Source organism: Jatropha curcas, chromosome 7 (genome assembly GCF_041381405.1).
Source record: "Jatropha curcas cultivar XTBG-Jc1 chromosome 7, XTBG_Jcur_1.0, whole genome shotgun sequence".
NCBI lineage: Eukaryota > Viridiplantae > Streptophyta > Magnoliopsida > Malpighiales > Euphorbiaceae > Jatropha > Jatropha curcas.
Genome location: NC_143157.1, coordinates 22,513,149 through 22,536,862, shown reverse-complemented (window position 1 = coordinate 22,536,862; position 23,714 = coordinate 22,513,149). Strand labels below are relative to the sequence as shown.

General features: G+C 33.4%; 2 protein-coding genes across 7 annotated transcripts; both read left to right on the top strand.

Moving 5' to 3' along the window:
- Nucleotides 1-4,450: 4,450 nt before the first annotated feature.
- On the top strand, nt 4,451-9,320 carry AAE14 (acyl-activating enzyme 14). 2 transcript variants are annotated; one of them, XM_012229545.4, is made up of 10 exons: nt 4,451-4,772; nt 4,844-4,916; nt 4,988-5,156; nt 5,277-5,375; nt 6,176-6,273; nt 6,476-6,669; nt 7,009-7,136; nt 7,740-8,122; nt 8,313-8,524; nt 9,010-9,320. In XM_012229545.4, exons 1-10 carry the CDS (start codon nt 4,573-4,575, stop codon nt 9,137-9,139), a joined length of 1,686 nt encoding a protein of 561 aa, XP_012084935.1. In that variant the 5' UTR covers nt 4,451-4,572; the 3' UTR covers nt 9,140-9,320. The 2 variants fall into 2 exon arrangements, with proteins under 2 accessions (XP_012084935.1, XP_089580490.1); XM_089724364.1 differs by having other exon boundaries at nt 6,970-7,136.
- A 5,158-nt stretch (nt 9,321-14,478) lies between these two features.
- SDE5 (silencing defective 5) lies at nt 14,479-22,649 on the top strand. Of its 5 annotated transcripts, XM_012229546.4 has the most exons (13): nt 16,512-16,669; nt 17,106-17,684; nt 18,213-18,238; nt 19,031-19,105; nt 19,236-19,309; nt 19,461-19,723; nt 20,351-20,433; nt 20,672-20,728; nt 21,407-21,474; nt 21,563-21,660; nt 21,750-21,820; nt 22,259-22,401; nt 22,492-22,649. In XM_012229546.4, the coding sequence occupies exons 2-13, from the start codon at nt 17,117-17,119 to the stop codon at nt 22,499-22,501; spliced, it is 1,536 nt and encodes a 511-aa protein (XP_012084936.1). In that variant the 5' UTR covers nt 16,512-16,669; nt 17,106-17,116; the 3' UTR covers nt 22,502-22,649. The 5 variants fall into 5 exon arrangements, with proteins under 5 accessions (XP_037493107.1, XP_012084936.1, XP_020538928.1 ...); XM_037637179.2 differs by lacking the exon at nt 16,512-16,669 and adding an exon at nt 14,479-14,713 and having other exon boundaries at nt 22,259-22,649; XM_020683269.3 differs by having other exon boundaries at nt 22,259-22,649.
- The last annotated feature ends 1,065 nt before the right edge of the window (nt 22,650-23,714 follow it).

Here is a 23,714-nt window from a genome sequence, read left to right as displayed (position 1 = left end):
TTAGAGTATCTTTAATGCCAGGATGGATTATTCTTATCTAAGAGTTATATCAGAAGAATGGAGAGATTTTATCAATGTTTAAAAATTACAAAGAATAATTTATTAAAATTTATTGACAAAAAAATTATTAAAATTAAAATATTATTAAATATCTTGCATAATAATTAAAAATATTAAAATAATAGAAAAATAGACTTTAAAAACTACATAAATAATTAATTACATAACTAAAATTAGTAATAAAAAGAATCTGAAGATTTTTTTTTTTGTTATTTTTATAAAAAGATTACTTAAGTTCATTCTATGTATAAAAAGCAACTCAAAAACTATAAAATTAATTATATAGCCTGCCAGTTAAGCTACGCTAAAATTTGCATAATAAATAAAAGTAAATCTAATTAAAAAATAAAAAATACACTTTAAGAATTAAATAACTAAAATTAGTAATAGAGAAAATAATACAAAAACTTAATTAACATAATATGTAAAATTAAATCTTAAAACTTAGAAAAATTTATTATAATAACTAAAATTAATATTAGAGAAATAAAAAACAATAAAAAAAGTCAAACAATAACTCTCCTTATCTAAACCTCTTTTGTCTCTCTTTCTTGTGTTCTTTTAGATTTTATTTTTAAATCACCGCCGACCGTCTTCTTTGGTCTGTGATGGTTTCTTTTCATCATTCTCTATCGTTTTTATTTATTTTGTTTAGTTTTCTTTTTAATATTTTTCAAACCTATAATCATTTAGAACAAATTTGGATTTAGTCTCTCAGATTTGCAGATCTTGAGTGTTTTTGCTACCCTCTTAGTGGAGTTATTAATTTATTTCCTTTCATGGGTTATTCCTCATTGTTGAGGAGTTCTTATATGAATATTTTATTTTTCAAGTAGTTCGAAAGATAAGATGGATTGTTGATTGCTTGTGGTTGAAAACCTCAAATCTTCAATTTTAGATAAGTTTCTTTTATCAATAGAGCCTGGTAGTGCTGACTGTTCCCCAATAAAATTTGATATATTAAACTTTTACGAGTGTCTGTAACAAGTTTTCAAAAAAAAAAAAAACAATATTCATAACAATATTGTGGAAGGTTTCTTTTGTCGTCCTATTTAAAAATGTATCCGTTTTTTACCTGAAAGATTAATCTCTTCTGCCAAGATCAAGAATATCTCCAAATAAACGATTTTAATTTTCTATATTTGTGTTTCTTATACCTATCGGAATATTATGATGTATCCAATTTATATTCATTATTAATAAATTATTAACTTAAAAAAAAAAAAATCCTCTTTTGTATAGATATGTTAATTATTGTAAACTCAACGGCGGCGCTGCCATGGAAACTATGGTATCTGAAGATATTGTGGCGAGATATTCTTAAAGCTACAGGTAAAATTGCTTGTGCGTTTCAAGTCCATATCAAAATCATTCGATTCTTTAATCTCCAGTCCATACTTCATCAAATCACACCTCCACCGCCTTTCCCAATTTGAATCATCCAAATTTGTACGTGTTTAGCGTTTCTATGATCTTATTCAGGAGAAGCCACGCCAATCCAGTGTCCCTTAGAGCAATAACTGCCTTATTGAAGAACAAGTATTTTGGGGTTTTATCGTCCATTCATTGAAATCTAATTCTCTGCGAAAGACACTAGATTCTAAGTTCGAATTTCTATTTTATCGTCAGGAAACCTATACCCGTTCAGAAGAGGATTTGCTTGTTATAAATAAATTAACGTTCTCTCTACAGGAGCAAATCCATTAGATCACATAGCCATGGAAGAGAAAGTAGAAGCTGATTCAGTTGATTATATATCAGAATTATCTGCGCCAATATTGCATCACATCTTATCTTTACTTCCCATCAAAGAAATTGTTCGAACCAGTTTATTGTCGAAGACTTGGTATGAGCTATGGAACACCTACTCCTGCATTCTGGAGTTCGACTTTTTTGCATTCTTTAGAGAGAATATGGAACTTTACTATTTCCCAGATGAAGAAACAAAAGAAAGGAACCGTCAACGGCTATATAATTTTGTTGAGTAAATCTTATTAAGCCGTAGCAGACAGATGATAAGTTTTGGCAAGTTTACTGTTGTGATGCCCTTTGTTTACCAACCCCCACAAGTGGTATCTTTTATGGACAGATGGATTGGGTATGTTGTGCAGAGTAATTTCAGAGAATTGAAAATTACCGTTGGTCCATTTATGGATGATGAAAAATACAAGTGTAACTTGTCTCATTCTTTTTTTTTTTTTTGACATTTGTCTCATTCTGTTCTTAGTGCAGAATCTATACAAAAATTATTCTTGCATGACTGCAACTTGGAGTTACCCTGTAGTGACAATTTTGTTGAGCTATCTTTCCTCACAAACTTGAACCTTTTTACAGTCTATCTAGATGATAACTTAATCAGCAAACTAATTGCTGGATGTCCTCTGATTGAAGATCTCACTCTCCGTAACTGTTATGGTTTCAAGACTCTACATGTTCTTGATCTTCCTAAACTTGTCAGAATTAGTGTAGAACAACATGAGGAACTCGAGAATCTCGAAATAAAGGGGCCAAATCTTAGATTAATTTATCTACAAGGTACTAGGCGATCCTAGCCCGCTAAGGTAATGTTGGGTTCTTGCCCAATATTGAAGGAATTAATGATATCATATGCTACTATCACCGATAAATGGCTTCATGAGCATTTGAATAATTTTCCTGTCCTCAGATATTTGACTTTGTTCAATTGCCCTATGCTAGAGAGTATTAAGATTCCGAGTTCTGGTTCTCATCTTCTTAAATTAATCATTAATGAATATAAGAAGGTAGCTAGAGTTGAGATTGATGGACCTAACCTGCAAATCTTTTGGTATGAGGGCGATATAATTTCATTTTCTTCAAATGGTTGGATTCTTGAACATGTTTCTTTCCGTTTCAAATCTGAGTCTGAAAATAGGGGCATTCATTACTATACTGGAATAATTGAATTGCTTGCCAAGTTGAATCAATTTTCCAAGAAATTGAGTTTGGGAGGTCTAACTGGTGAGGTATGTCAAAAAAAAAAGATTATTTCCTTTAATTATTTGAATCTTTTCTTTTAATATAGTATAAAGAATCTGATTATGCAATATTACTAACGATTTTGTTTTGGTTGTCTAGTGTTACATAATTCCAAAGGAACTGAGACAATCCCTGACTTGTCGACTGAGTAAGATTGAAAACTTGTATATTTCAATTTTACCTTCAAGTGAGAGTTATTCAATTGCACAGCTTGTGGATTCTTTGCTTTGGATTTTTCCTCGCATAATAGTCTAACAATAAAATCCATTATGAGATCTTCTTTCAAGGTATGTATGATGTTTTACTATATATATATATATATATATATATATATATATATATGTTTATGCCTTTCATTTTAATTTATTGAAGTCTTAATAGCATCAACTGATCAGGCAATTAAGCTTTCTTATATGTATTACATGTTAATTTCAGTTCTTGTATCGGAAGCCAACAACTTGTGAGGAGGAGACTCCATTTTATAATTCCCTTCCTGTCTCATGTTGGCAACATTGCATAGAGGATGTAAACATAAAACAATTTTTTCATAACGAAGATAGAAAAGAAGAAAAGGAGCACATATTCAATCAAGATGGTTGGGAAAAAAAAAAATCCAAGGTGGTATCTTAGATATCATCCATCCGCAGTCTACAATCTGCTCAACCTTAAATTCCTCTTATGATGTTTTTGCTGGAATTGAGTTTGCATGTCCCAGCAAAAGTAAGGAACTCCATTTGGTGATCTTGCAGAGGACCATTGCCGACAAGGGATATTTTAGCTCATAGAGATGTACCTTTGATTGCTAATTGTTCTTTCTGTGGTCATCTGGAAACCGCTCTTCATGCTCTTACGAATTGTGAAAGATCATCTATATATGTGTTGGGTTATGCATGGTTTTTCTTCACCTGATGGATCATGTCGCAGTTTTCGGGGATGTTTCCAATTAGTTCTGTCAAATGTAATGTATGATAAGGCGAACTTCAAAGAGTTAATTTTGCTGCTGTCAATGTTCCTGTTTCTGCTGTAATTACATTGCAAAAACCAGCAAATGGTTAATTAAATTAGAAATTTTAATATTTATTTTTATTTTTAAAAACGATTAATATTTTTACATATTATTTTTAAACATTCTTAAAAGTATTATGAGTTATAGTCTATAATTATTAAATTAATTTTAAATTTTAACTTATATATTTTAATTTATAGCCTATAATTATGTTGCAGATTATGAAAAAAAAAGAGTATGAAAATCATTTTTTTTATCTATTTGGATAGCTTTGTAATCGCAACTGCCAATCACTTTTCACCGTGAGCTATCGGTTGTGACAGGCATGTAACTTTAACATGAACCTCCGCAGTGAATAATTTGCAAGATAAGCTGATGATAGGCGCATTAACTTCATGACCGCGCTTTCCATTTTCCATTCAAGACCAACCGTTGCCTTTCTTCTTGCTCAAAACACCATTGACAAATAGGATACTAACTCACCAACTCTCAATTTACCCTCCAATTCAATGGCTATATACTCTCAGGCCCACATTTGCCAGTGCTTGACTCGCTTATCGACTCTCCGTCGAAATTCCGTCATCACAATCACCGCCAAACGACAAAAGACCGGAGACCAGTTTGTTACAGACGTCTTGAGTCTGGCTCGTGGACTTCTTGAACTTGGCCTCAGGAGCGGCGACATTGTCGCAATCTGTGCCTTTAACAGGTTCCACCTCTGTAGCCCATATCTCTCTATATTGTATATTCATAACGGACGTTAACGGCGGATATTTTCAGTGATTGTTATTTGGAGTGGTTATTGGCGGTGGCCTACGTGGGCGGCATAGTGGCTCTTTTGAATTATCGATGGGTAAGCATGTAGACTGTAGAGTAGTCTTTTGGTCAATGCCTATGAAGGTGAAATTTAAAATTGGGTTGCAGAGCTTTGAAGAGGCAAAATCAGCAATGTTGAGTGTGGAGCCAGTGATGCTGGTGAGCGATGAGAGTTGTAATTTCTGGAATTTAGAGCTCTATAGTGATACTATACCTTCATTAAGGTGGCGTGTCGTTTTGGGTTCCTCTTCTTTTGATTTGACTGAAGCATCAAATAGTATGTCGTTTCCTTCCTTCCTTATTGCTAATTTTCTTTGTTGAGAGTTAAAGATTTCATCTTTAATAATTCAGTGATTGAGGTTATAATTTTGTGGATTTTCCTTCATTTTTTTGACAGTCTTAACTGCTGAAACGCTTAGTATGCACAGCGTAAGATCTCTACCATTGAATTATTCTTGGGCACCGGAGGGCGCTGTCATGATATGCTTCACTTCAGGTATTTGTGCATTTTCAATTTGTTGTTTACTATTTACCCCCAGAGTATCTTGTTTTCGAAAGTTCAATCTGCTAAAACGTATTTCTGATATGAAAGGGTACTGAATTTTTATGGGAAAACTGTGCTCCATTGAAGTAAAGAAAAGGGAAAGGCCTTTCTAGTGGGGACCAGGAAAACTGCCCTGCTCTTTCTTTTTCTTCTTCTTTTTTAAGGTTCATCCATTGTAATTCATTAAGCCTTATCAGGGATGGAGTAGAAGAGAAATAGTATAGAATTGATAGCTCAGTAATTCCAGCAATTTACAGGGATTCCCAAAAAAAATTCTTTTTCCTTATGATTTCAACTTTCTGTTGCCTGCTTTGGTTTCTTTTAGGCCATTTAACCAATTAGCACTAAAAATCAGTTATCAAAATCAATAAAATACAACTTTTCTACCTAAAAATTGAGAAATCTGTCAATTGTCATTGTAAGTTAGGATTTGGAGGTACAAGCCACAATCAGAAATATTTTAGTGGAGTCACTTAAAATTTCTCTTTTTAGCTAAACTTGGGTAACTTAGTTTGGAAGTCTGAGAGGTTTGTAACATTTCGCTTCCCCAAATCACCTTTTTACCTGAAGCGTCATTCCAAAAGCATGGCAGCAAAGTTATGGAAAAAGAAACTATCTTCAATACTCAAATATGAAATTAAGCCGAGATTTTTTAGCCATTTTCTTTCATCTTCCTCCTCAATAGAACCTAACTGGCACAGAAAATCTATCTGTCTTATTAATATTTTAGCTTTATTGTTTTATTGCTATAGGAACGACTGGAAGACCAAAAGGAGTTGTCATAAGCCACTCAGCTTTGATAGTACAATCCTTAGCAAAAGTTGCCATTGTTGGTTACTGTGAGGATGATGTATGCTATCTCTCAATAATTTTTCTATGCAGTCTAATGTACGAAGGATATTGTAATTTGAAGGGCATAAGAATAATTGAAAATACAAAGCATTGAGGCTTTCTGAATCTTAAGTGGAGTTGCATTCATAAAGACAGAAGAACTCTGATACCACTGAAGAAATAATGCCTGATTCCATTCCTTATTTTGCGGATTTCTGCAGGTTTATTTGCACATTTCTCCACTGTGCCATATTGGTGGATTGTCATCTGCAATAGCTATGCTAATGATTGGAGCTTGCCATATCTTGATACCCAAGTTTGAAGCTGCATTAGCTATAGAAGTCATAGAGAAATACTGTGTGACTTCTCTAATCACTGTCCCCGCAATAATGGGTGATTTGATTTCCTTCACCAGGTAATCATAGGATCCAATCAGTAATACAAACTGATGTTATTATTTAGGCTGCTTGGAGGCAATTATATTTGATATTGGAACTGCTGCCTAGCCTTTCTTTTTCTGCCCCCTGTATGCACCATACATGTTAGCAATTTTATAGTAGAAATCTTGTGCAATTTCTTAGCTCATGCTTAGAGACCTTGTTTTCTGACACTAAGCCTTGCCAAAAGAAGTTCTTTTTTTCAATTCTTCCCCCCCTTCACAACAGTAACCACATCTTTAATGTTTGGTTTATTTGGTAATTTTGTTGTATGGTAGTCAGTTTGCTCAGTATATTTTCCAGAGATATTTTGTCAGGGGAAAGGAAATTTGGCAAGGTAGTCAAACTGTGAAGAAAATATTAAATGGAGGTGGGAGTCTGTCGGTTGGGCTGATAAAAGATGCTATCAAATTCTTCCCAAGGGCAAAGCTTCTTTCAGCTTATGGTAAGTAATTTTTCCTTCTCTGTTTCTGTCACTCATGTGAATGTATTCTGCAACCGTTTAATGAAATTGAATGATTGCTGTATCTCTTCTTTAAATGATCTCTCGACGAAACTCGAAACCTTTTAAGTGTGAGTTTGTTTGAAAGATACCTTAAGCAATCTGTTAATTACTCCTTGTTTCTTCCATACATTAACCTCTAGAATGCTAAAGATTGAGCAATGTAACTGCACAAAGAGTTGGCATCTCCAATTTGTTGCAATCCTTTTGTCTCTTAAAGTGGTAATGTGGCTCTAGAACGGAGAACAAATTTTTCAAGCCTATTGTGCTATTGCTAAAGAGTATCTTGGTTAGGCTCATGAACATATTTTGAATTTTGAGTCCCATCACACATAGATAGCCATGCTCATTAAGGGCACTGGAGTTTGAATCAAACTTAAATGAGCCAAATTCATGAAACCAAGTTAAGTTTAAAGAACTTAGACTAATTGTTTTAATATATGTTATCCATCAGTCCATGAATTTATATGAACTGACAACTATTCCGTTTACTAGATGTATTAGTGTTCTTACTCTTCTTTTTTCACTTTCCTTTTTATCTTGAAGGAATGACTGAGAGCTGCTCTTCTCTAACCTTCATGACGCACTACGATCCAAGAATTAAAATCCCTGGTCAGACATATAGTAAAAGGAAATCTAATTCTGTTAACCAACTGCAAGGCGTATGTGTTGGCAAACCTGCACCACATGTGGAACTGAAAATATGTACTGATGGCTCTTCTTCTCAAATTGGGAGAATTTTAACTAGAGGCCCACATGTAATGCTTAGATATTACAATCAAAATCCGTCAAATGCACTAAACTATCCCAATGAGGATTGGCTTGACACAGGTGACATTGGTTCCATAGATGACTCTGGTAATTTATGGCTCATTGGACGGTCAAATAATCGTATCAAGAGTGGCGGGGAGAATGTTCACCCGGAAGAGGTCAGTGTGCTATACAATAAAGTAATAGGTTCTAACATTTCTATTCCTTGCTATTTGCTATGACGGGACAAAAATTTTGGCTTCATGTTATTAATGTGTGTCGGTGATTCTTTTTTTTTTTTTTTTTTTTTTTTTTTTTTTTTTTTTTTTTATGTTCCCTGCTGTAAAGTGCAATATTTTGGTGATGCAGGTGGAAGCAATCTTGTTGCAACATCCAGGAATTGTTGCTGCCATTGTTCTGGGAATTCCAGATTCTCGCCTGTCAGAGATGGTTGTTGCTTGTATTAAATTAAGGCAAGGTTGGCGATGGTTGGACAGCAATTATAGACCCCTTGATGAAAATGAACTACTCTTATGCAGTGAGATTCTCCATAAGTACTGCAGAGAGAAGAACTTGTCCGGGTATTGCTCATCCTAAGGTCATTCTATAAATGCCAATCCAGCCATTTTGGCTGGAAACTGCAGCAAACCATAATTAGCATACTAATCCTAGCATTTTAAAATTATTAATTTTAATCCCTGAAGTGTTAATACCTAATACTTCATCCTTATATATAAAATTATGAATTTTTCACTAATACTTTAGCCTTTGTCTGAATCCTGAGCCGGGGACACGTCATCAAATGTCCGAGCGAAAATCATGGGCTATTAAATGAAAATCTTGACTGAGCATTATATATTTTGAATGAGATATGTAACGCAATGTGTCAAATGCAAAGAAATTTTAAAATATAAGTGTAATTAGTCCTTGAATTAATATATTAAAAGACATTTAGTCACTTTACAAGACAAGAAATATTGGCTTTTGCAACCTAGTCAGTTGTATTTTCTATTCTTCACATAAACATTTAGTTGCTTACTATTGTTTTTATAATCTATCTTTGCAGGTTTAAAGTACCAAAAAAATTCATCTTATGGAGGAAGCCATTTCCCCTCACAACTACTGGAAAGATAAGAAGAGATCAAATTCGAAGAGAAGCAATGTCCCATCTTCAGTTCTTGTCCTGTAACCTTTAGTGCTGCACCAGCTAAATAGCTAATTTTATCACCACATTGGTGGGAACAAGAATGAAAAATCACTGTGCCATTTCATTTTGTCATCACTTTATTCTTCCATAACTTGTAATTGTCAATTACAATTGGTTCATTGCCATTTTTTTAAAAGAAAATAACAATCAACTGTTAGCTGGAGCATAAATGATGAATATATATTGCCAATCACGCGTGATTTGATTAATTTTCCTACTTCTCGTAAAAGATGTAGAGAGTGAAATGTCTCAAATTTTAGTCCTTTCCATCACAAAGGTTATCACTATCCTTAGTGTAGCTTACAACATTATTTCAATTTATTAGGCCTCCCATATATCCAAAAGAAAATGAATATGGGTAAGCAAGTATTCGATAAATATGATTATTAACTTGAATTCAATAAACTTGGAAGTTAATGATATTCCCTTCTCACTATATATTTTTCCTTTCTTATTACTCTCATACTTCATAAGTGCGACCATGAACCCGGTTCATGCAAATTTTTTTTTTTTTTCTAATCCACAATCCACATATAGTATCAATTTATTTTTTTATTAAAAACTGATGCAATATGCTTTGGAAAAACTACCAAATTCTTTATTAAAAACTGATGCAATATGCAATATGTTTCATTTGGCAGTGAAACAAATGCATGCGGATAAAAGCCCAGGGATGGATGGACTAAATCCTAGATTCTACCAGAGGTTTTGGGATATTGTGGGCCATGATGTTGTTCAAGGTTGTCGAGACTGGTTTAATGCAGGTGTTTTTCCAGATAATCTGAACAATACCCTAATTGTGCTGATACCAAAAGTAGAAGACCCAGAGGCAGTGAAGGACTTTCGACCTATTTCACTTTGTAATGTAATTTACAAAGTCTTTGCTAAGATTCTGGCAAACAGGCTGAAGACCATCCTACCTAATCTTATCTCATTATCTCAGTCGGCTTTTGTCCCGAACCGGTTGATTTCAGATAATGTGTTAGTTGCTTTCGAATTAATACACTCTATGCAAACCAGAATGACCGGTCGACAAGGAGCTTCCGCACTGAAAGTTGATATTTCAAAAGCCTATGACAAAGTCAACTGGTGCTATTTACGGGCTGTTATGCAGGGCTTAGGTTTTAGCCAGCGTTGGGTTGACTTGATTATGTTGTGTGTTTCCTCTGTCAAATATTGGGTTGGTGTGAATGGGGACGAGGTTGGCCCAATTATCCCGGAACGGGGTTTGAGACAAGGTTGTCCATTATCTCCCTACTTATTTATACTCTGTGCTGAAGGACTGTCAAAGTTGTTTAGTAAGTCTGAAAATGAAGGTCGTCTCCAAGGCTGTAGAGTCTCGAGAGCTGCGCCTCGGCTATCTCACTTGTTGTTTGCGGATGATAGTTTGTTCTTCTTTGAGGCATCTCGGATTCAAGCTTTAGAGATAAAAAATATTCTAGTCACTTACGAAGAGCTTCGGGTCAAGCGGTCAATTGGAACAAATCTGGTATTTTCTTCAGCTCAAACACTTCTGAACCGGACAAGGATGCCGTTAATGGAGTTTTTGGTGTGCTTGCTCCTTTAAACCACGGAAGGTATCTAGGCTTGCCCTCATTAATTGGCCGGGAAACGAGGCGCATTTTTTCTTTCTTGAAGGATCGAGTGAGGAAGTTGGTCAGTGGTTGGAACCAGAAACTTCTATCCAAAGCGGGTAAAGAGGTGCTAATAAAGTCTGTGGCACAAGCTATTCCTTCATTCTGTATGAGTGCTTTCCTTATACCGGTATCCATCTTACAGGAGATTCAGAGGTTAATGAATTCTTACTGGTGGGGAGGAAAGATGAGATGGTTAAGTTGGGAAAGGCTGTGTGTAGCGAGGGAAAAAGGAGGTTTAAGCTTCAGACATTTGCGCAGTTTCAATCTCGCCATGCTAGGAAAACACTGTTGGCGGCTTTTGCATAACACAAATTCTCTTCTTTATAGTTCTTTCAAATCTAAATATTTCCCAAGTGGGAATTTCCTTGGTGCAGGCATTGGCCGTAATCCAAGTTTTGTATGGAGAGGAATTTGTGCAGCTAAGGATGCTATTCGTTCAGGTTTTCGGTGGAGAATTGGAGATGGTCAGTCAGTAAATGTTTGGACCGAGCCATGGCTATTGAGGGATAACCAGCTCCGCATTAACTTGCCTATTCTTCCTGGTTTTGAGCATATAAGGGTTTCAGACCTTATTTTGCAACAAGGGGAACGTGCTTGGAATTTGCCCCTGATACAAGGTCTTTTCAATTCTTCAATTGCTGAACTTATTGCTTCCATTCCTTTAGCTACAAACATTCAGGAAGACACCCTTATATGGCACTGGACAGACTCAGGGATATATTCTGTGAAATCTGGTTACAAAATAGTAGCATCTCAATGTGTGGATATTGAAGATAATTTGCAGTCCAATTTTTGGAAAGCTCTTTGGTCTCTGAAAATTCAGCCGAAAGTGAGGCATTTCCTCTGGAGGTGCTGCCGAGACATTCTGCCAGTTAAAACAACTTTGGAAAGAAGGGGAATGGAGCTTGATACAAGATGCGATTATTGTGGTGTTGCTGAAACGTTAGCCCATGCTCTTGTTGAGTGTCCAAAAGCAAGATTTAGTTGGCAGTTTTTTGGTGTTCAACCAAATATTGGCAATTTTCCAAATTTCTTACAGATGTTCGAACACTTGCACAAGGTGTGGGAAAGCGACTTTTTTGAGAGTTTTATTATGGGTCTATGGAGTATTTGGCTGAGCCGTAATGATCTCAAATGGAACCAAATGAATGTAGGACCTTATCATGTGGTTACTCGAGCTAGAAGTTTGCTCGCATCTTGGAAGAAAGCCCAGCTAAAGCTGTCAGGTTCAGCTATAGGCATCGGTGCTTCTACAAGTAGTCAATGGTTTCCACCACCTTCTGGCACTTTTAAAATAAACTTTGATGCCGCTCTTCTCCCCTCCGCTGGGCATGGAGCTGTCGGTGCTGTACTCTCAAACTGCCTTGGCAGGTTTGTATCAGCAGCAACGTCTTCCTTGCATGGCTGCTCTTCTCCAGCAGTAGCAGAAGCTCAGGCGTTAAGAAATGTATTATCCTGGGTGCTGTCGAGCCACCATACTTTGACGATTCAGGTTGAGACCGATTGCCTTCAAGTCTATCATGCTATGAGGAGTTCTGTCCACGACTGGTCCGAGTTTGGTGTTGTCATCTCTGAATGTAAGCTACTCTTAGTCCAATTGCCTAATGTCAAACTGGCTTGGATTAGAAGACAAGCAAATGATCTAGCTCACGTGTTGGCTAAATCCGTCCCCAGTGGGGCTTGTTTTCAAACTTGGGATAGTGTTCCCGATTGTATCGCTCGTTTTTTCTCTTATTAATATAATCCATAATTCAAATGTCAAAAAAAAAAAAAAAAAAAAATCTCTACCACACACTATGAGTAGCTTCGCTACTTATCGTGCATAATTTTTTTATAACCATGTTAATGAATTTTGTTATTTGATAATGTTTGTTGTTATATTTTAGTGGTCAATGCTTCAATTCTTATTTTGGCGGTTACTGTTTATTGTTAATGTTTCTCTATTATATCGTGAATTAGGCGGTTTTCATATTTCACACGACAGTACAGTATTATTTTTTAGGTATAAGATATGTGTATCGAATAAATTATTAAAAAAAATTAAAATATACAATATATAGAAAGTATGATTTAAATGTATCATGTAGAATTAAAATTTTTATTGTAATTAAAATAAAACATCACTTTGCAAGTGAAAAAAAAAAATCTTATTTAATTTGAGATGGCTAAGGCATCATTTTATCAAATCAAATCAATTTTTGCCTTTGTTGAACTAAATTCCACGTAAAGAATACCCTCTTGAAGCTAAATTCCGGTTTCATTATTTGGCTGAATAACAAAAGTCATAAATTTAAAAGATGTTTTTTTTTTTTTAAATGAAATTATGTTATTTAAATCCTATCATTAATAATAAAAAAAAGATTAAATTTTCTCCCACCTCTTATGTGAGATTTTTTTTTTCCTTCTAAAATACTGAAATTAGGTCATAATGGAATCCAACAACATTCTATGGATTACGCCATTACGCCCTATTTTTTCTCAATTAAACGAAATAGTTTGACAAATTCATAAAATACCAAGTTCTACGGTTCAAATTTTATCAAGCTATATGTTGGGATATTCTCCTAAGTCCCTCAGAAAAAATTGAGAAGAGAAACCAAAATATAATGATTCAAATTCAATCCATTAGTATGAGGCCTTTTGGGAAGTGTCTAAAAACAAATTCATGAGGGCTTGGCCCAAAGCGGACAATATCATACTAATCCGGGGTTGGATGAAGGTACACGCGGTCCCATCACTATACAACCTTTATAATTCAATTAACATAGATGAGTTATTATTTTGGCATTTGAATCAATTAACGGACTAATTATTATTATGAAGATTTATATCTTTTATCAAGATAAACTCAAAACAGAAATTATAATATTATACTCATTTCGTTCCATTTTGTTTGCTTGTTATTCATTTTTTAGATGTCTCAAAATGTTTGCAAGGTTTCTAAATTCAGACACGTAAACAATTATTTTTCCCATCATGATCTTTATAATTGTTCATTGAATGAAGGGTTTTTAGTATCTTAATGTGCTATTAAGGGTAAAATAACTTTTGTCGACTAAATTTTCAATATGCGTGTTTTGTCAAATCATGCAAACAAAATGAGACAGAGGGAATATTTTATAGTTTTAGTTTTATTATTTAAAAGGATATGAATTTCTTTATTTCGTTAAAAGATCAGCAAACTCTATTAGTTAGTAATAGTAAAATTTATGTCTGGTCTATATGCTCATTCATAATTCTTGCTATTATTATTAATGAATTACATTTCAAAAAAATTAATGATAATTGTTAATTGTGAATTAAATAAGGAATTTTTAAAATTTTCTTGAGACTTAAATAATTAATTGCATTAATGAGTTCTTAAGTTTCATTAACGGTTAAATAAGAGTAAAAAAAATTATTAGAAATCCTAGCCGCGCTTTCTTTCTTTCTCTGTTTTTTCTTTTTTCCATTAAATCACTTTCTCTTTAAAGCCCAAAAATCAATAATGTAGATATTGGAAGAGCCATTCATATCTCTTATGACTATTAATATCGAAATTAAATTGCATATCTTTGTATTTTTGAAACTACATTAATATATCCTAAATTTTGCTTCCATTAGACTATTTTATCTTTCCGTCCATATTTTATTTTTTTCTGGTTAAATACTTAATGAAAAGGCAAACACACTCTAGGAGAATGCTTTTCTTCTTCTTGTTAGCATTAACATGCAAAAAGCAATTGTGCCTCCTTTTGGCGGATTTTTGATCGATCTTCAATGAACTCCAGTCATAGTAGCCGTGAAACCCTCTTCTCAACCTCCATTTCTCATTTCTACTATTAATTTCATTTTTCTTTTTTTAAAGTGTGGAATGCAAATTAAAAATAATAGATAGTTCATATTGCGGCGAAGTACTCTCTTTCTGGCGACTTTAAGGAACTGAGGTGAGCTAAAATCGATTCCTTATCACCTTTGAGTATTTTTATTTTTCTCTCTTTTTATTGAGACTTTAGACATATATAGCAAATCATCATTCTGTGAAGCAATTGTCGAGCATATATAGCCAAACGGCTTTAAAATATTTTAAATTGATTGCACATCTTGAATTCCCATGAAATTTCGAGTATTTTGGTGTGTAATTCATTGGATGCGTTTTAATTTTCTAACCATCATGCATGGTGGCCATCGCGGCAACACTCCGACAATTAGTTTTTCCAAAATACAGAGATATGCGAGTTAATTTTGATATTTTATAGGGACAAAATCAAAATTTTTCCTTTATCTCTCTCCTTTGACTAACCTTTTTGCATTTAATTAACGTGGAAAAGTGGAAAATTGGATGAAAGGATTTGATAGTAAGATGGAACGAAAATTTAGGGATATACTATTTATTTTTCAAAATACAAGGATATGCAAATTAATTTTGATATTTTATCTGGATAAAATTGTAATTTATCTTTATAATTTATCAAATAAATTCAAATGTATTTATTTGGCACAAATAAACATATTTTATGTTTTTATTTATTTATTTTATTGTTTTCTTGTGGTTTCACCTCCATCTTGTGTCCATTTTATATGGATTTTTTTTGGTGTTTGATTTGTTTTATTTGGATACGAGTATAATTTGTGGACAATTTATTTAATATATAATGATCTTTGTCTTCTGAAACCCTATTCCTTTGGTATGTTTAGTGATTCAAATTATTTGTGTTGATTATAAGGTTAATTATTTTATGGATAAGCTTTTGTTGTTAAATTAAGTGTTTAAACCGTAGAATTCTTAACTCAATTGATTATTTTCTATCCATTTATTTACATTTTTTTTTACTAAGGAGAGTCTATATTCACGATTTTAAATTGCTTAAGGAATAAGAAAATTGTTAAACAATCTTAATAGTAGAAAAAAATGTACTTAAATTTAATCTTTTATCAAATTTCTAAATGATTAATACTTAGAAAAATATAAAAGGATAAAATTAAAAATTTTAATATTTTTTTTTGAATTTTATAGAATGATAGATAAAATGAGAAAAAAATTTGATATCTTATCACTTAAAATAGGAAAGTAGCAGGGTATAAATGAGCCCAGTCGAGCTCGAATCTGTCAGACTCGAAACTCGATTCGATAGGATTAGCTTGGCTCGAAACAAAATGATCCTAAAAATTTTAATCTCGAGCTCGAGTTCAGCTTGAAAAATTTTAAGCTCGGGTTGAAGTTCAAGTAAGTTTAAAATAAATTTATATGCATATATAAAATCTTAACATAGTTCGATAAGGTTTGATAAACTTTCATGTTTAACATTGTCATTAGGCTCGAGCTTAATTTGTTTGCCAAACGAGCTGGCTCGAACTTGATTAGAGTTGAATTTTTTAAAATTTTTTTTCCAACAGTTCACAAGTTTGCTGACTCACTTATATCCTCTAGAAAAGAGGGAGTGATTTGTAATTTCAAAGTAATAATCAACGGAAAAAAAAGTGCGTGTGCAACCTCCTTCGAGTACCGCGTTGGAATGTTCTCTTCCGCCTTCCTCCGACTTTCGTACCTGTAACAACATGATCACAAATGTGCCAAACGACTAACGCATTATAGACCTTACCTTCCTCTTCATGGATTCCTCGTTAAACAATAAACAAAACATAAATTAGAATTAGACAATTAATTATAAATTTATAATCTAAATAATCATCTTCACTAAATTTATTAATTATGATGTCATTATCTAATACTAATAGTAGTATTCATCACCTCCGTCAACAAAATGCAAACAATTAATGCTGCCATACTACTAATAGTAGTACCATACTGTACCATCTCCACTGACGCTTTGTTTTTCCTTGCACAAGAAGCATAACTTAGAAACTAGAGCAGGACGTTCTCTCTCTCATTCTCTCAAAACGTAAGTTGGTCTCTCTCTCAATAATCATTGTAAGAATTTCTGTTTGATTGCCTAGAAAATTAGCATGGAAAATCATTAAACGATTTCAGTTCTTTCGTCTTTGGTTGAGGAGAAAAGGATTATTACTCTGTTGATTCATTTATGGTAATTTTTCTTTTTCTCTCTTTTCATACCAAAAAAAAAAAAAGTAAATGAACAATGGTTTAGCTGATTATTTATTTTTCTTTCTTGATGTTCGGTAAATTCTGTGATTCTACATTTTTTTTTTTTTGGAATAACTCTCCAGGAATGCTTCATCTCATTTTTTCAGGATTTTGATTTAAAATTCCTTTGAAAGGTTTTGAATGGAAATTTCAAATCTAAACATTGTGCTTTCTTGATTTTTTTCATTTTGCTCCCTTATTAACTTTCTTCTCCCCTCCCTATTGCTGTGAAGTATTTGTGATAATGGAAGCAATTTCAACCGCTGCTCCTTACGTGGACGAGGATTTGGAAAAGCTAGTTGAATTTTTTGGCTCAACTTTTTCTGTTGAGGATGTTGCCTCTGCTTTTTGTGAGGCGGGGCGGGACTCAAATTTGGCTGCTGAAATTCTCTGTGGAGTGCATGGAACTAACTCAAATGCATTACCATTAAAGTGTCCTTCCGGATTGGATAGTGCAAGATCAGTGTCATCAGAATTGCCATCTGATAAATATCTTGAGAAGGTTTCCGATGGACAAAAACGGACAAAAGAGCTTGGGTCAAAAAAATATTCTGCATCAATGGGTACTGTTTCAAGTGTAATTGGCAAAGAGTATACTAAACCTAGGCCAAAGACAAATGAATATATTGAAGCAAAGAAACCATTGATGTTAGAATCTAAGGACTTTCCAGTCTCAATGATTTGGAGTGAGGACAATACGCCAAATGTGACAACAAGGAATTGCCCCCCAAAAGCTGATATAGAGGAATTTCTTTTTAAGATGCTTGGAGATGGTTCTCAGATCGATATGCCTGTGATTCAACAGGTTCTTGGTAAGTCTTTTTTTTTGTTTTGTTTTGTTTTGAATTTATATATTTGAGCTGTATAGGAACCTATGTGAAAGTTTTAGAGTTCACGAGCAGTCTCATCTATGGCTTAGATGAATCACTAATGTCTATGCTACGTATGGTTGAGAACTTAAAGAAGGGTAATTTACAAATTGAAGAGAGCCTATATATTTTTAAAATTAGCATTTTGTATGGTCGAGAACCTTAAAAACATATTGAGGCAGCCTACTGGGCTCTGTTTTTAATCTTTGAAATAGATGGAAATGTTAGATAATTGGAATCTGTACACTTTTGATGTTTTTTGTTCAATTGTTTGCTTTTCATTCTTTTCTTTAATCCTTTCTTTAAATCTAAAGCATTGTCTTCAGCTTGTAAATTGTGATGTTATCAAAATAGAAGATTGAGCTTGCTGGTTATTGTATGTTGGAGTAGCATTGCAATGATGTACTTTAAATATCAAGTCGTTTTGTTTTATTAATGATAGTTTAATCTGGCATTCATTTTGATCTGCAGGCCTTTGTGGGTATGATGTGCAAAAGGTAAAGTGGAAATTCTTTTTACACTTTAGGTTCTTCTATTGTTTCATATTTTTTTTGGAGAAAAATAAAAGCATCTTATAGATTCTATGTACTTGCAATCTTGAAAGTTCAAAAAAAAACTGCACGTGAATTCCTGGAAATTTGGATGGCCATAATTTGCTTAATGATGCTTGATAACAGAAAAGGTGGAAAACATTTTTATTTTTATCAATAGGAGCTGATTAAACAACCACAAATGTGTTGTGAGCTGTAAATTATAATATCACAATAAAAATTTGGCCAAAGCATATGTATTAAATAAACTTTTGTCTATATATTTTTCGAAGAGAATAGGATTACCATTCTCAAACTGTATAATTTTTTTAGTGCTATGTGTCTTCAATGTATTATTTCAGGATGGCCAATGCTAAAGTTAAAGCTAACTGAGTTTTGTGATAAAACAATGCTTGTTACTATTATCACTCCTTTTAAGTGCTATCTTTTGCAGTTTCTTTTGCTCCTTTTAATTATCAATCTTCAATTACCATTGATCAATGATGCTGTTAGAAATTTCTTAACTTGAATTTTAATTGCCGATACAATGGTTCGAAAAGCTCAGTCTTTGTCCCATATTTTTGTTGTTGGAACTCCACTTGCTAGTGGATAACTTAGCTAGTGGAACCCAAATGACAAATCTTTCATCCTAAAATATTTAATCATAGTATCCTTAGTTGATTTGTGGTTCAATATCTTCAACTGGTGCTTATTTAATCTTCTGGCTAAAGTAACTAATTTTCCTAATTGGTCATGCAGAGCATTGACAAACTTCTTGATTTATCAGCTTCAACATTGGAAAACTGTGAAGGAGTTGGCGTGGCTGCTGACAATGTACAGGCCTTTTGTTTTGGCATTTGATTCATGCAATTCACAATTTATATTTAATAGATGCAATTTTCATAAATATTTCAATCTTGAAGCAAAGTGATAAGAGTTCCTTTTACCTACATTTTTTAAACAGTCAACAGGAAAATGTTCAGAGCAGGAATCTGTTTCACTTAGAGAACGAGTGCAACATCTAGATTCTGATCGAAGGTTTATAATTCCCTTCATATTGCTTGATAGTTTACTTCCATGAATCTTAATTTTAGCAAGAGAAAAAATCTTTTCTAGAAGGGAATCTTTAATTTATTCATCTTTTTGACCAGCAAAGATCAACATTTCCTTTTGTTTGTGCCCCACGCAGGGATGGAGGTGAACTGAAGGCTAGCAACTTAACAAGTTCTCCAAAAGGAGAAATGGATAGAACAGGTCTTCAGAAGGAAGTTCTGCAAGCATTGTTTGATGTTCCAAATAGATCTGAGGAAGCACCAAAATTTGCACGCCCACGCCGATTTATGCCAGGAAAGAGATTAAAAGCATTTGGCAAACTTGTGACTGAACGTCATAAGGATGCTACAAGAGAACATAAACCTTCTGCTGCAGAGCAACATATAGTTTCTGAAGAAGGTGTGAACCCTAATCTATGTGCTGCATAAAAGTTTGAAAGTGTATTTAAACAGTCAAGATTATATATATATAAGCGCTCGCTTTTCTTATACAGCTTCGGGAAATATAAATAACAAGCATTGTCAGAAAGTCTCCAGCTTCTTTAATCCATAATGCTGTATGTTATTTCAGTCAAAGAGTACATGTCTGCTGCATTGACTGAATTTGTCTATCTTCAACATTTCAGTCACCTAATATCACTTCCTACTGGTTTTGGTGACTATCATTTTGGTGACTGATAGTCACAATCGTAGCTGAGCTTTTTCTTTGCTAAATGTATCAATTGGATTAGACTCGTTCCATTTTGGTTCCTGGTCTCTGCCACAATGACACTGTTGTCATTGCAGGCTTCAGACTTATTCTAAGGCTAGTCTAGGGGGCCAGTCATATTCACTGACACATGAGCTAAGATTATCTTATATAAGGCCAGTCCATATAAGTCCAATAATCATTATAACACAAATAAGCAATACATTTTTGAATTTGTGGATTGATTTCAAATTTTCTTCTTATTATAGGAATTTTATAGTTAATTCTAACTCTACTAATAACACTGCTTTCTGGAATACAAATCTTTGATGGACAAAGTAGAGGATGCTGATAACAACTATGAGGTCCTACGTGCAGCTGTCAAGGAATATTTGATTACCATGAAAGAGTACTATAAAGCTGTAAGCTCTCCATTTTATTAACGTCTGGAAATTGTAAATTGTAGAAGATTTGCTTAGATTCAAGGGAAATAATGTGGCGAAGAGAATTGTTGAGATTGATACAATAATGGGATAACATTGTTTTCTATTGCAGAGATTGCAGAGACTCTGTCTGCTCAATTTTAGTTTTTTATTGCTGATTTTTGGTTTTATCAGTGGATATAGATGCTTTGTTTTAAATTTTCTAGTTCCATTGCAGGCTGTTGATGCATTTGTCAAGGGTGATCATGCAAGAGCACATAAACTGCAAGAGCAGGTTTTGTTTTGATGTTTTTTTTTTTTTTTTTTTTTTTTTTTTCAGATAAATTAATTTTTAGTCATGACCATAATTGCAATTATAATTACTCCCCTGTTTCTTCTCTGAAAATTTATTCCTTCACTTACGAGTGGCTTGAATTTTGAATCTGATGGAAATTAGAAATATATAGTGCTGCTGCATTTCATTTTTCATTGTTGTCCACAAGTTCATCATATTGTTAACTAGTTAACATATCACATGCAATTGTAGTAACTGGAGCTGAATGCCTTACTCTGTACATATGACTGTGCAACTGATGTTGTTCTACCATTCTTTTGCTAAAATAGTGGTACCTGATGTTTTTGCATTAAATTTATGTCCTAATGGCTGCTACTTTTGTCAAATAACTGTGTTTGTTGCCAGTGCCAACTGGTATTCTTGCCTCCTTTAGGGGGCTGTGGCCTGATTTTTGGGCTTAGAAGTTTGAGCAGTGGATAAAACAGCTCAGTCCTTGCTGATTTATGATGAGTCCAGTGAGTAACATGATAAAAACTTAACCATTAGCTTTTGCTATTGTGAAAGAGTTGATACGGTATTTCAAGTTCAAGTTATCAAATATGGGCGATATACTTGGAAATTGTCTGTATTATGTGAAGTTCACATTTTTGTGATGCACTATTGAGTTGGAATGTTCAGGGACAATTTTTTAAGGAAAAGGCTCGCGAAGCAGATGATAGATCTTGTCAAAAACTTGTTGAAACCAGGTTCCTGTAAATTTTATTTCTTTAAATTCAATTTGAGTCTAGGGTATATCACTTCATTCAATAACTTGATCTGTGACTTTCACTGTAGAAATGAGGAGGTAATGTGTGTCGAGTTGCACGATAATGAACCGAAGGAATCTTTACGTCTTCTGAGACTTCACTTAACCTCTCTTTCTGGTATCCCGTGTAAGTTTTTATTCTCTCGTCCTGTTTTCATCTTTTTGCATTGAATTACCAAAACATGACATGAGTTTTTTATCTTGGCTTTTTATCAGCTATTAAGTACCTTAGACTCAAATTGGAAAGCAACAACGAAGATGCCATGAAAGGGAAAAGGAAGAGACTGGTACGACTAGATTACCAAGCAATTTTCAGATAACAGTTCAATTAACAAAAGGAAGAGCTATTTCTGTTTAAAGACTCAATGTTGTTTGCTTTCTGGTTTTTGTTTATACTATAGTTGATGAATTACTGGTATTTGAGTTCTCATCTCAGGACCTGAATAGCCCAAACTGTTGGACCTTTTTGACTTGATTTGGGACCACGTCTAAACATTTGATTATCACCAATTATACAATTAAAAACTCAAGAGTTGAACAAAGTATGCATCATTCATGTTTAAGTCCCATATTAGTAATAATACTTAATTGCAAAATTATATTAAAACATAGTTTTTTCTAGATTGCACCTCTATTCTCTCTTGCTAAATCTCTACATTTTGGCTTATTGCTTATATTCCTCTCTAGAGCATTAAATATGGAAATGGCTTTTTTTTCGTACGCAGATTCTGAAGCAACTGGAGAAGGAATCCATCAAATGGAATGAGGAAGGGGATGGTGAGACAATATTAATCCAGGTCGATGTGATTAATCCAAAGAGCTTGAGCTTTGCGAAGAAGCAAGGAGCAGGAGATCAGAGCAAAAGGAGGTCTTATACTGGTTATTTGTGATTTTCTTTCTACTGAAAAAACTTTAATGAAACACATCTCTGACTAGGTATGACCATTTTGTCTTCAAGAACAAAATGACTAGGTACAATGTTGCTGAATGCTGCTGATGAAAACATTTTTTGATCTTTTGGCTGAAACTAGAGATTGCTGATTGCTGTTTTGTAATCCTTGTGATGCTTATATGCTTTAATTAAACTGTTAGCTCTTTTCCTTTTCCTTTTTTTAACATGTGGAATTTTTAATCTTGGGGAATTTATGTTTGCAGCTTTTACTAAAAATACAGAGTTTTTTTTTTTTTTTTTGCTTCATCAGAATATAAATAACTTACAAGGTATAAAGATTTTGATTCTAAATTTATTTTGAAAATAACTATATAAAAATTTGCTTGTGATATGAAAAATTGTATGTTAAACGTAAATGTTATTTCAACAAAAACTAAATTATTTAAATATAAAAACAAAACACAAATTTCTAAATTTTTATTTTACTAAGTAAATCCAATGAGATCGTATCTAAAAAGAATCCTATTCTTAAGTTGATCCAAAAACTAATTAAATGATTTCTATTTTCAGCTATGTGAAATAAATTTCTTTGATTCTAATTTATAATAGAAGAAATATACAAATACAGGTATTATAATTAAAAAAAAAAAAAAAACAAGACTTTTATAATGAAAGTAATTAAATTTTTCTTTTTATTTTTAACAAAAGCAATGTGGAGCTTCTCGATGTCAGTTTGTCATAGATATATATCCCACCGTTGAATGGATGTGGGGACGTGTGCTCAAAAGCATCAACGGTTTGATTGGTGGGAGAATATGTAGAGCAGAGGGTGACGGTAACAAATTCCAGAGTCCTTGCAGTGTCTTTATCAACTCCGCGGCGCAAAATATATATATATAAAAGATTCTTCCATAATGCATTGTTTTGTTGCTTCTCGGCTTCGGCTAATAGCGAATGGCTCCACCTCCACCTAAACGCTCACATTTGGGCTTCTTGCCCAAATTTTTTTGGGAAGAATTTCACACTGACAAAATTATTTTAATTAATGATTGAAAGAGCGCATAATGAAATTATAACATTGTTCTAATTGATCAGTTAGTCCATTTTTTTTTCTCAATTTATCTGATTATCTATATGGGTATTGACAGTTTTTGTTTATTTAAAATTTCTCAATTATTATTATTACTAATAATTCCAGAAAAAACTTAATTTAGAGGATCCATATTGAACTGAAGTCATCCGACGTGTTCATACATACAGCCAATCTAGAATCCAAAAAGTTAGGTGAA

What these genes read in the sequence shown, in the direction of transcription:
- SDE5 (XM_037637179.2), top strand. Translation starts at nt 17,117, where the DNA reads ATGGAAGCAATTTCAACCGCTGCTCCTTACGTGGACGAGGATTTGGAA. An exon ending in ACATATAGTTTCTGAAGAAG is followed by an intron (nt 19,724 to 20,350) that starts GTGTGAACCCTA and finishes TGATGGACAAAG; the next exon opens with TAGAGGATGCTGATAACAAC. An exon ending in AAGGGAAAAGGAAGAGACTG is followed by an intron (nt 21,821 to 22,258) that starts GTACGACTAGAT and finishes TTTCGTACGCAG; the next exon opens with ATTCTGAAGCAACTGGAGAA.
- AAE14 (XM_089724364.1), top strand. Translation starts at nt 4,573, where the DNA reads ATGGCTATATACTCTCAGGCCCACATTTGCCAGTGCTTGACTCGCTTA. An exon ending in GATTTGATTTCCTTCACCAG is followed by an intron (nt 6,670 to 6,969) that starts GTAATCATAGGA and finishes GTTGTATGGTAG; the next exon opens with TCAGTTTGCTCAGTATATTT. An exon ending in AGAGAGAAGAACTTGTCCGG is followed by an intron (nt 8,525 to 9,009) that starts GTATTGCTCATC and finishes CTATCTTTGCAG; the next exon opens with GTTTAAAGTACCAAAAAAAT.